Source organism: Denticeps clupeoides, chromosome 20, assembly GCF_900700375.1.
Source record: "Denticeps clupeoides chromosome 20, fDenClu1.1, whole genome shotgun sequence".
Taxonomy (NCBI): domain Eukaryota; kingdom Metazoa; phylum Chordata; class Actinopteri; order Clupeiformes; family Denticipitidae; genus Denticeps; species Denticeps clupeoides.
The window spans coordinates 16,677,916-16,692,332 of record NC_041726.1 but is presented as its reverse complement, the minus strand read 5'-3'; the positions used below and the strand labels follow the sequence as shown (position 1 = coordinate 16,692,332).

Sequence of the window (14,417 nt, the reverse complement as noted above, 5' to 3'; positions counted from 1 at the left end):
CAGCTTTGATATTAATGAGTTTTTTGGGTTCATTGAGAACATGGTTGTTGTTCAATAATAAAATTATTCCTCAAAAATACAACTTGTCTAATAATTCTGCACTCCCTGTAGAGCGACTTGCAATCAGGATTTACAAGGACAGTGCCCCCGCAGACTGACTTCACTATATTGAAGTTTTATTGTACTAAAATACCATTGATTTGATTTTTGTGTCTCACCCTCAACCCCTCAGTGACATGCCCCATGAATGAGGTGCTGACCGCCTCCACAGGAGTGATCCTGAGCCAGTCGCCTGGAAGTAGCTTCCCCCACTTTGAATCCTGCTCCTGGGTGGTGAAGGTGGAGGTCGGATACAACGTCTCATTCACTATCGAGCACTTCCAGACCAGCAGGCAATTCGATGAGCTGGAGATCTTCAATGGTGAGTTTTTTAGTTCTCCTTTTGTCCTCGTTTTAACTTCTTCAATCGTTTATTTCATAAGCATAAGTACATGTTCTTCCCCATGTATGTAAATAAAGTCAGGATTTCAGAACACTGGGATGTCCACTCATATGAACAGGGGCTCTACATGGTGCAGAATGCCAGGTTGGAGATCCAAAGGCAGGAACATTGTCTAGCAGTGTCGGGGTCAGCAGACGCTGTTTTCTGGTGACAGAACACAAAGCGTCAGTGTCACCGATTGAGAATGGCCCATGTCCCTGTTCCACAAAATTACCTGCAAAAAGCAAGTTGATGTGTCCTTTCCGGACCTGCAGGAAAAGGGCGGTTGAAGGCAGGTCAAGGGGAGAGCAGGAAAATGTGGAGAGGAAATTGCTTGAGCTGCCCTGGGTCACCCAAGGCCGTTGTGCTGGGGGGGAAGGTCAATGAGTTCTCGTTTGAGATTAGAGATAGAGTTATAGACACACAAGGTTAAATGGAGAGACATTGGCATGTACCTGAAGTCCGGTTTAATAACGGGAACAGAGAAAGAACAGAACTTCAGATTATGGACAATTAAATGTTTTAAACTTTAATCATACGGTAATAATGATGACTATAAAATGATTACCTTTGAACTGAACTGAAATATTGATAATGATTGGGCAGTTTTTGGATGCAAAATTTAATTGACACGGTTAATGAATTCACCCCACTCTGAATAAGGGAAGTTTTGGAAAGCCGAAGATTTAATAAAACAGAATTGACTTGAAATGAATGCTGTGGTTTCTTCTACTCATTTTGAGTGATGGAGCTAATTTTATAATGATATCAAATCTCTTCACCAGGTCCTTCCAGACAGAGTCCTCTCCTCATCACCCTCAGTGGCAATTACTCCTCTCCTCTCAGCATCACCAGCTCCTCCAACAAGGTCTACCTGCACTGGTCCTTCGACCACACATCTAGCCACAAAGGCTTCAGGATTCGTTACGCAGGTGAGCAATTTAAGGCAGAGACGGTAATGAAAGTCAAGGCTCAACTCATCAGAAACCGTTCTCCCCTGAAGTCCCTCTGTTTTGTCTCTCGATTTTACAAAACATGAATTTGAGACAACAATTTGTGTTATTTTTCTCTCTGAGTAGAAGAGTCATTTGCTGTTGCGACAGCAGCATAATTCTCCATGATTTACTGCACTGTAAATATTTAAAAAGCCCCCGCCCCCTGTTCTTCGGCGTGATGAGTAATCTTTCTGTGCGCCTCCATCCCGATGGAATCCCTTCCTTGATGCTCCAGAGTTTTGTCTTCTCCCATAGTCCCTTTTTCTTCCCTGTGATGGATTTTTTACAGCGTGGTGCATGACAGGTGGGGCTCGGTGGCAGCGGCGTACAGGTTTTTCTCTTCACCGCCGAGCTGGCCCAGCTCAACTGTGGCAGCATCTTGGTAGGAGGGAGACAGATGGTGGGACAGATTCTAAGCTTTGTACTGTTTTCTTTATCCATCCATCTTTTATCGCAGCGGTCTGCTGCCTCCCCATCACCTGCTCCTCAGCCCTCACGGTCCCTCTTCCATCCCTATTGTTTCCTTACACCTCTCACCTTTAATAAGAAGAATAAGAAGTGGCAATCGACTCACCCAACATGTTGAGAGCTGTACCAACAGCATAAAGACTGACAAAATGGTGACTTTCACTGATCATGCATTAATGATTTTGGTACAGAAAAAAATACACAACAGCTACGCTCCTGCAGAGCAGTGGTCCCCTTACACCAGCGGGTGCTACGGGTAATGCAGAGAAATTTTAACTGCCCTGAGCATTCATGTATCAGGCTAGAAGTGACACCAAGAGCAGTGCTATGTGTGGGGCTAAGTGTGCTCGCTAGTGGAAGGATTTATATATAAGTAAAGAAAAACAATGTTTTAGTATGCGTGTGTGACATATTGCTTTGTGCAGGTTTAAATCACGCAGAATGAGTTGCATTTGTAAGAGCGTCATTAAGATTGCATTCTGGGTGACAGAAATAATTACACACCTACAAAAAGCATTAGTTTTTTTTCTTCAAGATTTAGAAAAGTGCCAAACCAATGTGTGTGAATCCTGAGGATGTGTTGTCCCATTTTTTGCTTTAGTTCTTTCAAAGCAGACATCCCCAAAATCCAACTGCCCTAATGCACCCAGACATGAGAGATTATTTGATAAATGTCAGCCAGACATAATGCTCAAGTCAGATATGAATGTCTGATGGCATATGGAGGCCATACATTTACACTGTATATAGTCCTGCTTCAACTGGTCCCAGACGTGCTCTATGGGATCCAGGTCAGGGGACATTGATGGCCATACCATATGAGGCACTCCAACTTCCTGAAGTCGAGCTGTGACAATTCTGCCACGATGTGGTGGAGCATTATCATCCATGAACAGAAAGTTTGGGGTGTGCTGGCAGAATTGGGGGATGATGATGGGTTTTACAATGTCTCTGAGGTAAGAACGTGCAGTAACTGAGCCATGTACAATAACCAAATCTGTTTTGCGCTGACTGGTGTTGCCTGCCCAGACTGTTGCACCTCCTCCACCAAGCCATGTTGACCTCAGCGTATCGCTCACCTCGCCTTCTCCAGCAACCCTGACACGATTCTCATCAGTGTACAGGACTGTAGACCACTGCTGCCTTGTCCAGGTCACATGGTCTTGTGCCCACTGCTAATGTTCACGACGGTGTCTTGATGTCAGTGGAGTCACCTGCAACTATCGTCTGGCATTCAACCCAAAGCGGTGGAGTTGATTGCGAATGGTTTGTCTGGAAACCCTAGTACCCCTCGCATCTTGTAAACGGGCCTGCAGCGGTGTGGCAGTTGCATAACGATGTCTGAGTACATAGGTCCTTACGTACTGGTTTTCATTGTGGTCTGTCACTCATGCCGCTCCACTCCTGAGTCTGTCATGAACTCTGAAAGTAGTTCTGCGTCTTGATGCAAGTCTGCTGATGACACTTTGAGACACACCAAGTTCACAAGCAACATCTGACTGCCTGCCACCGACCGGCGTGCCATGTCCAGGTGACCCTGCTTGTCCGTTAAATGACGTCTTGTGTTCATGGCTGTTTGAATGAAGGACTTGGAATGACTTACTGACAATACCAGCTTAATATACCCACAGACTGTTGAAATTGATGCCACGTTGAGAAAGGTTGTCTCTTGGAATTTGACTCAATTTAAGGCACCCCTGTACACAATGAGGCCATTACATGGAAAACAAAAAATGAGGTGTGTGTATCACCCCAATACAATTGCCACCCTATCCCAAAAATGTCTTAAGTGAAACAAACACCGTATGAATGACTTCCACGAAGTTACTCACAATATCCCTAACTTAAGTAGTGTGTATATATAATATTTTTTAAAATTTATATATTTTTCAGAATTTCAGGAACTTCCACCTGATTGGCCACATTAGTTGCATTCAGTTGACCTGCATAGTAATATGTGATGATGCTTAATGAGCACAGGATGACAAGAATGACATACGAGCTCAGACCGTCTTTTTGTTACTTGTAAGAAGAGATTCTCTTTCCTGTATAGCCATCATGGCATGTTTTACAGGTAACTCTCACCATAATTTGTACTTTTAATAGTGAACCAATCAATACTTTGAAATGCGATATTGGCCCAGCTACAGGAAACGGAGCCCAGACAGTTTTGCAGTTCAGTGCTGGATAGTTTTATCTGGAGTAATGCTGTTGATGGGTGTTGTAAATCTGCTGATTGTTCCCATACTCTGTGCTCCCCTAATGGCCAAAGGGCTCCCAGGGAATGTTCATATTTTCTGCCTCGATGGCGCGATTAGATTAAGGACCCCAGTGGCTCATAAGTGTTTAAATTACCGTAGTCTGCATTGTATGGTTGCATAAGTTTTCTCCACTAATATTTTGTTGTATTCTTTTTTTCTTTTTTTTTTCAAATCTGCTTAAGAATTCAACTATGAGAGAAGACTGGTGGTAAAACATTAGCATTTACATGGAGATGTTTTCCATAATGGATTGTCCTCGATCTTTTCTCTGCTCTCTGTAGATCAGTCCATCCAACACCCTCTCCTTTCCATCTGGTTCTACCAGATCTGGGCCACATGCCCATTCACCAGCCCTGCCTGCTGCTACCTGGCACACTGGCGGGCTGGAGAGTCTGACACAGCATCCCAACTGAATCTGTATATGTATATGAATATGTTTTTGTTTTTTTGTCATAGGCAAATGCATTCCTAGAAACCAAATGCTTTTTTTTCCTCCTCTAATCAATTTCCCATCTGCAGCGGCAGTTGTGTTGAGCAAAGCACTCTCATGATGCCCACATGAAAACCCAAGGAGATCGGCATTTGCACAAGTCATTTGCTTGTATTTGATTTGTTATGAGTATTATTTGTGGTGCTCTGAGTGTGTCTATTTTTTTACTTATTGTCATTTTTCTCCAGCGGCGTACTGCAGTCCTCCGGGTCCGCCGGTAAACGGCACGGTCCACAGCCTGACGGGCACCAAACTGGGAAGCACCTTGCGCTTCAACTGTGATCAGGGTTTTCGCCTGATTGGCCAGAGCAGTGCCACCTGCACCCGCAGCCCACAGGGCATCTACCAATGGAACGCTCCGGTGCCCCTTTGTCAAGGTAGACCCCGCCCCCCAAGCAACTGTGGTCATCCTGCAATCTGTCGTTCTTTATTCAGATGTTCACCAGCATTCTGACCGGATATAATGTAGAGCCTGGCTTAGATAAATCTGCAAAATCGACGTCCTTTTTCTATCCCAAACTTTGACTTTGGAATTGGTGGCTAATTTCAATTCATATATATTCAATTGAGAGTTTGAGAAAGATGTTGAGAAAGAACAATCATATATGAAGAACTGGTTGCTGGTCAACTTTTTGTATCCATGGATGGAACACATAACACATTCCACATGGAAAATTTATAAAACAGTTGGATTCCAGACAGGATCTCATATTCTATTGTTCAATGTTAGTTTTAAAAGCAATAAAGGGACCTGTGCAATGCATTTAAATGGAAAGTGCAGTGTTGCTGTTTATGCCCACAGAGTGAGCATGGCCCTAAATGTGCTTTGTCTCTATTGAGGCACTGGCTGTCAGACCCCCCAGCTGCTCTGGGCGTCAAACCTAAGTAATGAGGAACCCGTTACCCACCCAGTCCTACGAGGAAACGTTGTGCAAGTCCTGCTGCAGCCTGTGGCATTACGGAGACGTGGAATGGTGTTTATGTTTTAGCGTGCCCTTGGGTTAAAAAGCAGGCATTTAAGGACTGTGTGAAGGAGCACCAGGCCCTCCTTTCGGGGAGATCAGTGTTTTCCTGAGGCACGGAGCTGCTAGGCTGCCACCTTGCCATGTTGAGGTAGTTATGGGATCCAGACTTCAGTGACCAAAAGCCACAAAGCATGTTGGGAGCAGCATGTGCGGTTTTACCTTTGCTCAGATGCTTTGTGTAAATGTGTACTCCAGCTGAGCAGAACATTCCTCAGGTCCATTAGGACACCATTTGAAATTAATTTTGCTCCTCCGAACTACTTTGATGTATGTGGTTGACTGCCATCATTTTGTTAGAAAAAAAAAAAAAAAACAGAGTTGCAGTTGCAGAAACGCAGCAATAATTGATTATTACATTATTGCGTTCATAATGGTGACTACATGAATAAATAACTAGCATTGTTGTGAAATATTTTTGCATATATTTTTTAGAATAGGCATCAGAACGTTTTAGATGCACCCATTTGTTTGTTTTACAGCGATATAAAGATATATATTTGTTATTTACATTTCATTTTAATTTGGACTGAAAAATTAATAAAAAATAGTAAAATCTCTTTTTCCCCAGTGGTATCATGTGGGATGCCTGTGGCCCCTGTAAATGGCAGCATTGCTGGTCAGGACTTCACTCTGGGCTCCAAGGCAGAGTTTCGGTGTAATCCCGGCTTCCGATTGGCCGGCCCCTTCCCCACGACCATAACTTGTCAAGAGTCTGGAAAATGGAGCACACTAGAGGCTCAGCCTCGCTGCACGTGTAAGTGTTTCTGCGAGCCTGCATGATCTTGCTTGATTTGATCTATTTTTCACTCTGGAATTCTCTAATTGCCGCTTGCAGCCATGACCTGCCCAGACATCGGCCACACCGCCGTGGATCATGGAAGGTGGAGACTCATCTATGGGATGCAAAACCAGTACGAGGCCATGATGATGCTTACCTGCGACCCTGGGTACTACTACAGGGGTCAAAGGGTCATCAGTTGCCAGGCCAATGGCACATGGGACTATCCAGAACCCCGGCCAGCCTGCGAGAGTGAGTTACATTCCGTCTGTCACTCCAAGTGGTGGAGCCACTGAACAAATTTCATAAATTCAAGAGTTTGTAAATCTGTGGTGGCCTAGCGGGTAAGGAAGCGAACCCTTAATCAGAAGGTTGTCGATTCAACAGCCAAGGTGCCACAGAGCAAAGTACCATCCCCACACACTCCTCCCCAGGCGCCTTTCATGGCTGCCCACTGCTCACCAAGGGTGATGGGAAAAAAGCAGAGGACACATTTTCTTGTGTGCACTATGTGCTGTGCTGTGTTTCACCATGACCATCACATCACTTTCAATCAATTCTCTATATAGCTGTTTTTTTACTGTCCTTCTAGTCATCTCTTGTGGCGAGCTAGGCACACCACCTAGCGGCAATAAGATCGGGACTCTGACGGTGTACGGAGCGACGGCCATCTTTTCCTGCAACATGGGCTATACGCTGGTGGGCTCCCGAGTGCGGGAGTGTATGTCCCATGGACTCTGGAGTGGCTCTGAGGTCCAGTGCCTGGGTGAGGATCCTGAATTTGACGTTTATACACATGCATGAGATAAACACACTTAAACATGGGACACACACCCATCCAACAGATAGACCTTATTCCTCACAATATTGCATATTCCTAAACCCAAAACACCCCTCAAAACACCCCTCATCAGTTCTGAGCTTTCTGAGATTAATGTTTTTCTCAAATCAAATGTGCAGGACGATGATGACATGAATGATCCAGTCTTAGGTTGTAATAATTCATACAATCTGTGTGTGTTCCTCCCCACAGCCGGTCACTGTGGGTCTCCTGAGCCCATAGTCAATGGGCAGATCATCGGCGAGAACTACAACTACCGTGGCAGTGTGGTGTACCAGTGCAATCCTGGATTCAGGCTCATCGGCGTGTCAGTCAGGATCTGTGAGCAGGACCACCGCTGGTCAGGGAAGACCCCCGTCTGTGTCCGTAAGTGTCTCTACCACAGGCCTTGTGTGTAACATGCTCAGGTTGAGGAGGAAATCACTGACACAGCCATCGTTAGTGTGCTCACTCTCCATGGCAACGACTAACCATGATGGCAGGTTGGAAGGAAACTCCCCAGACACCCTTTGCATGTATTTATTCCACGAATCTGCTTTATAAATTGTGATGGTCATCCCAAACCCCACACACACATCAAGACAGAGCAAGCTGAATGCTGGTCTATGTCATGTTCTGGTCGAGCGTAAATCCTTAGCCCGGCAGTGTTTTCTAGCAGGCTGGTTGAAGGCAGGGATGAAGTGTATCTCGCAGTTACTGAAGATGTGATTAGCTAAAGTGTGTTATTGGTTGACATTGATTGGTGCTCAGTTGTGAGTCAGCGTGTTCTTGTTTTCAGCCATCACCTGCGGCCACCCCGGTAACCCAGGCAACGGCGTGACCCACAGCACACAGTTCAACTTGAACGACATGGTCCGTTTCACGTGCAACACCGGCTTCGTCCTACAGGGTGCAGTCAAGTCTCACTGCCAGCCCAATGGACAGTGGAGCAACACTCTGCCCAAATGCAAAAGTATGTTCACATTGTGTGTGTGTGTGTGTTCATTTTCACGAAACCAGTGTAATGCAGAAAACACCATCTTGTTGCACACATTTGATGCGAAATGTCAGGATGAATAGGACCTGTGTCTATGTGTGATGGCACTTAGAGAGTCACACTACTATTTCACCAGAAAATACTTAACTTTCACTGTCTAAAACTAAGAGATAAAGTAATGTAATTAAGTAATAATGAAAGAATCTGATAAAGCACTGCACAAACAGAGAAATATGAAGAGAAGAGTGGTGGGAAATGGAAGAAATTCCCTGGCCAGCGCAGCATGGTGCCGCTGTGTTTACTTATGACCCTGTCACCATGCTGCCGAGGTCAAGCCGAGCGCTGTCTGGGCACGGTTAAACCAAGACAGAGAATGTTAGCCAGCGCAGTTACTTCAGTGCAGGACTTGTTTAGTCTGAGGAAGGGTTCAAAACCTTGGCCTGCCATTAGTGCTTTCTGGAGGAGAAGCACAAAAAAGGGGGGCAAGCCGCCTCAGGGCTCAGTTACAGAGAGACACTTTTACTTTAATCAGGGTAGGAGGTATCAGTAAAAAAGGCTTTCGTCTCCAAAAAAAAAAAAAAAGCACTGTGCTAAAATAAAACGGGAATAAAAGGCAGGGGAAGGGAAGGATGACAGGGTCCGGGTCTGGTCCACATTTGCTCAAGGGCCAGAGATGAATCGCCTGCTCCTTTTGTTCCGCTTTTCACTGCTCCTTTATAGCCCTCTACTCACCTAGACCCCAGGTGGCCTCGTCCAACCTAAGTGACAATGTCAAGTGCTTGTGTGCTGTTATTACTCTGTAGCTGCGTGTGGCCACAGTTCAGCTGTGGTGTATGAAGCTGCACAGAATTTCATATTTAAATGCATTTGCACACAATTTGCACACAAATAATAACCAATGTGCAACATAAGCAAGCATTCCTTAAGCAAGCTGTTAGCAGACCCATTTGCACCTGGATGCAGGTGACTCAAATGGTGTATTCTGAAGCACTTAGTGTCTCATGAACACATGCTCTCTGCAGTGCCCTTTAAATCACCACATGCATGTCTTGCCATAACGAATTCTTCTTGGACAGTTCTTCAGCCAGCAGGATCTTCTGCAACACTTCTCCTCCACCAACCGCACTGTCTCCAGAAACAAGCGTACACGGCTAAATGGAAAACACAAGTAAACAAATATGGACAGGGGTCTAGTGGCATCCAGCAGGCAGCCTGTTTAAAGCTGGCCCATCTGTCTGGCGCCTTCAGAATTCTGTCATTGTGTCAGTGTAGTATAAATAGCCGGCGTCTCTTGGAAAGAGAGCGTGGGGCGCAAGGCTTAACGATAACATCTGTCATGAATTTTAATGGCGGCAGCACCTCCGGGCCTGGTGTCACTCCCCTGATCCCCCGCCGCACCCAATCTTCCCAAATGGCCTGATGGAGCGATGCCATCTGAGGCACTGCCATGAGGGACAACTTTGGCAGAGGGATTCTGATGGCTTCAGATATTCCTATCTTTCCCATTGGCTCTCTTCACGTTCCTTCCATCTTTATCCCCTCTCCTCTCACATTGATTGTTAATCTTTCATCTAATTTTATCTAACTCAGATCAGCAGTGCTGGTTCATGGTGGAACTACCTGGAACAATAGATGATCACACTTATACTTACACCTACAGACAAACTGAGGTATGAAGACAGAGGACATATGAACTCGCCTTGGAAACAAAGCAACTCCAAAGATCAGTTCAGAGCAGCAGGCTGAAAAACAGGACAGAAGCAGACAGAACTGATTGGAGACACAATTGAGGCCCAACATGAAGATGGCATAGCTGCGAGGACAGAGAAGTGGTGGCCTCTAATGGCTGGAGCTAGCTAGTACCAAAGTGGAACATTGTTGTGCAATATTGCATAATTTCATTTTAATGTCTCTAGATTCATGGTAGAGTAAATAATTATTAGTTTTTATTTATGTGGTAATAGGTCAATTTTATTAAAAGAACAATTGGTCACAGTGCACAAAGTGGAAGAATGCACATGAAAAATGTATTTATAAACTCAGAAACAAAAGGTATTGTGTCCCCTAAGCGTAAGATGTTCAGAATATGCACCAGAGTTTATTTGTTCTAACACAAAGTTACACAAAGAGTGTACTTGCCTTGCTTTTTGGGTTTCACTTTTGCTATTTGGGTTCCACATTGTTTCCTTGTGCAATCTTGACAGAAAAGTCCCTTGTTTTAACCTGCATACACTCTCCTGTTGTGTGTACCAGTTGTGAACTGCACAGACCCTGGCCACGTGGAAAACAGCGTGAGGCAGGTCCTAGCGACTGGCCCCCACCGCTACAGCTACCAGACCACTGTGTCCTACAGCTGCAACCCCAGTTATTACCTGCTGGGCACCAGCACCATCTCCTGTCAGGGTGACGGCACCTGGGACCGCTCGCTACCCAAGTGCCTGTGTAAGTAGATGTTCCTCAGAGCCCTTCTGGCATGGAATAGTAAAAAGCATCAGAGTTGAAGTCATGTCCGTTCGTTTGTATTGTCATTGAAATAAACTGTTGGATTCTACTGTTGCTATGAATGAATGCATGAAAAAAAACAAATCAGTCAGTCGGTGTGTGAACATGAAAAAAGGAGGCTGGCGCAGAAGGATCATTTGTGTTTCTGTGAAGTCTACCATGTAAATTCAGTGATCTAACCACATGTCTGTTAACCCTCAACAAGGATTTCAATGAGTGAATTTAGGTAGAAATTTAGGGTTTTTTTACACATCTCTCTCTCTCTATCCCTCTCGTTCTCTCAGTGATGCTTTGTGACCGTCCCAGTGTACCCCCTTATGCCCAGATCTCTGGCGACCGAAGGACCGTGGGCTCCGTCATCCGCTACAGCTGCATCGGGCAGCGCTCCGTGGTGGGCAACACCACCCGAATGTGCCAGCTGGATGGCCACTGGAGCGGCTCGCTACCACACTGCTCCGGTACCTGCTCACGTCTCCAAAGCCGCTTCTGGCCTGACCTTGAGTCATTATGCCAGCTGGGGCTCTCAGGAATGCCACATGTGACAGCAATACGAAGAGCACAGTGTGTTACATGACACATCATTGTTGCATCAGTGGGTCAGGAACCTCAAAGCATTTAGTTCAGCCCTGACAAGCACATGGTGAGCTTATCCTTACTAGAGTCTCCACTAGCTGAACCTCTGCTCAAAAATTGGCTACTGGGGCAGTGGTGGCCTAGCGGTTAATGAAGCGTAAGTTCTCGCCGATGTAAAAGGTTGCCGGTTCGAATCCCGAACCGCCAAGGTGCCACTGAGGTGCCACTGAGCAAAGCACCGTCCCCACACACTGCTCCCCGGGCACCTGTCAGTGAGCCCACTGCTCACTCAGGGTGATGGGTTAAATGCAGAGGACAAATTTCACAGTGTGCACCATGTGTATCACAAGTGACTTTAATTTACTGTAGTAAGCAATGTGAATGCATTATCATTTACCCTGAAGATTAAGAATTGCTCTGTTCTCTAGTCTCTTTTGAGGTCTCTGTTTTTGGTGAATTGCAGTGTGTAGGAGCTCGATGACCCAGTCGACATTGTTAAAGGTCTCAAGGGTGACATGCATGTGTCCTCCGTAAACTCACTTAATCTCCTCATTTTGGCCACTGCTATACCGACTCCCACACAACCAGCCAGGTTATGAGGTGACGCTTTTTCTGCAGTTATAAAGCCGTTGCCTCCCAGGCAGCTGTGACACACTTACATTCTCCCTCATCCCTACCGTAAAAAGCAGCCTGACAGTTTAATGTCACAATTCATGACATTCATATTTTCTCAAGATTGCTCGCTTTTCTCTGGCCTCTATTTTTTCATCAGCCATCTTTTAAAAAGCTTTTAAAAAAGAACAATTTTATACTGATTTTTGCCCACTCGCACCGGTAAACACTGACCCCACTAACGTGAAATGGACACTTGTATAAAAAGAACATGATTGCCTCTGTTCTATTTTGTTAGTCTTGTTTCTTTTTGCTTTTCAAGATTTGTGGTCCAGCTCCAGAGGGATGGACAAGGATAATTAGAAAGTACATAATCAAAAGTACATCTAGCCACAGATGATGTACTGAGCCACAGATGATGCCCTGAGCAGGAATAAGTTAGAGGAAAGACATTTCCCCTCCCAGATGAGCTCTTACGTTGTGTCAGTTATCACTGAACGTGAGGCTCAGCCGTTTCTGCCCGTCATCTCATGCCCACCGATAACTGACAACACTTACAGGCTCGACACATTCCCAGAAAGACTGACTGAATTCAAATTCATACGCTGTCTGAATAATCTACTACTTTCATGAATGTCATTTCAATGTCAGGTCAATGGGCAGAAAAACCTTCAGAGCTCAGTGCACCTTATGTAAGGTTCACATTTGCACTATGTATTTTTGTATGCTTTAAACCCCCATAGATTTTACTTGTTCATAGGATCTGGCTATTGGCTTATTTTCTGTTAGTTGAACAGAAAACAGATGTCTTCTTTGACATATTCCCCTACATACCAGTCTACCCACTCTTTTTTGAGTCTCAAACACCTTAACTTCACCTCTCACAAACATACACAGATCCTTCTCTTCTGTTCAGCTCACATGCCCTAGTTGGTAAAGAAACGGACCCATAATCAGAAGGTTGCTGGTTCGAATCCTGAACCATCAAGGTGACACTGATGTGCCACTGAGCAAAGCACCTTCCCCACACACTGCTCTCCGGGTGCCTTTCATGGCTGCCCACTGCTCACTAAGGCTAATGGGTTAAAAGCAGAGGACACATTTCGTTGTGTGCGCCGTTGTGTGTTGCAGTGTTTCACAATGACAATGTTCAAACAACTGATTGAAAACATGTATAGGGGTTCAGCTTCTTTCTGACCTTATTTAATACAAACTAGTCAACTCCAGTGATCTTGCTTGCATGCTTATATTTAGAGGCATGAGCATATATAACATGTGTGTGTTCATCTGTACATTGTGTCTTATCAGGTGAAACTATGGGGGTGTGTGGTGACCCCGGTGTGCCGGTGCATGGAATCCGTTTGGGCGAGGAGTTTATGGTCGGCAGTGTGGTGCGGTTCAGCTGTGAGCCAGGCTACATACTGAAGGGCTCCTCAGATCGTACCTGCCTCTCCAATGGTTCCTGGGTTGGCACACAGCCTGAGTGCCATGGTAAGACCGGCATCTTATTCATTATTGGTAAACTAAATTCTTACACCCATGTACCGCAAACCTTTTAATTTGTTTGTCAAATGCAAAACCAGACTGATCTCAGATCAGACATGACCAATTTACATAAAAATAAAGAAATGAAGGAAAAAACTTAAATAAGTTTCACCATTCAGAAGTTCACAAAAAGGTCTGTAGAAATGAATAAATGTTTTGGAAAAGTAGTTTCCAATATTTGTTGAGCTGATTTTGTCATTGAAGCAATACTGAAGGACAGTAGTACTGAATATTAGAATGGCTTTGATGAAGTTGCCAGCATAAGGCGACAGTCTGTTCCAATCTGTTTCGGTTTTAGTCTGGTCATGCATTTCTATTCATACTACTGATGCTTGACATGATGTACGAAATAAAGGAAGATATGTCTAATGAAGCTGCTGTGTGGACTAGTCACAGCAGACTTTTAATGTACACATATCTAGGAAAGTGTCCAAAGAGGGCAAAAAGACAAGTCTTTGCAGGAATATGTACTCCTCTTAAATGACCTACCATTGTGTTTCTGCTGATTTGGCTACCTCCCCTGTATTTACCTGAAAAGTGCACCCTTAACTCCTGGCCATTCATTTTCTTAAGCCAGCCATCACCCAGCATGGGGGAGGTGTCCATTGGGCAGGCAGATCTTGCCCGGCGGCCATGCTTACCATGGCCTGGGGAAGCTGGAGGAGGTCTGGCTTCAGGCTCATTTAGGAGGCGGGCAGAGACAGCTCTGTGCAATCCCATGAGCCTCTTGGTGACTGCTGCCGTGGAGACCTGGGGTTTTAATAAGAAGCTTGAAAAAAGTATAATCCAGTTCGGGCTCAGTGCTGTCCTTTGTGTCTTTGACTGATTCTGTCCTTTTGGCATGCTTAAATCTAAGCTGAGTGCGTATGT

General features: G+C 45.1%; 1 protein-coding gene across 1 annotated transcript in view; it reads left to right on the top strand.

Moving 5' to 3' along the window:
* Nucleotides 1-14,417, top strand: part of csmd2 (CUB and Sushi multiple domains 2) — a 242,749-nt gene that overhangs the window by 208,966 nt on the left and 19,366 nt on the right. The window contains exons 47-57 of the mRNA XM_028963348.1: nt 233-421; nt 1,267-1,413; nt 4,884-5,072; nt 6,289-6,474; nt 6,556-6,750; nt 7,091-7,264; nt 7,532-7,705; nt 8,118-8,291; nt 10,569-10,757; nt 11,102-11,275; nt 13,311-13,493. Coding sequence (XP_028819181.1) covers nt 233-421; nt 1,267-1,413; nt 4,884-5,072; nt 6,289-6,474; nt 6,556-6,750; nt 7,091-7,264; nt 7,532-7,705; nt 8,118-8,291; nt 10,569-10,757; nt 11,102-11,275; nt 13,311-13,493 — 1,974 coding nt within the window. The remainder of the gene's footprint in view (nt 1-232; nt 422-1,266; nt 1,414-4,883; nt 5,073-6,288; nt 6,475-6,555; nt 6,751-7,090; nt 7,265-7,531; nt 7,706-8,117; nt 8,292-10,568; nt 10,758-11,101; nt 11,276-13,310; nt 13,494-14,417) is intronic.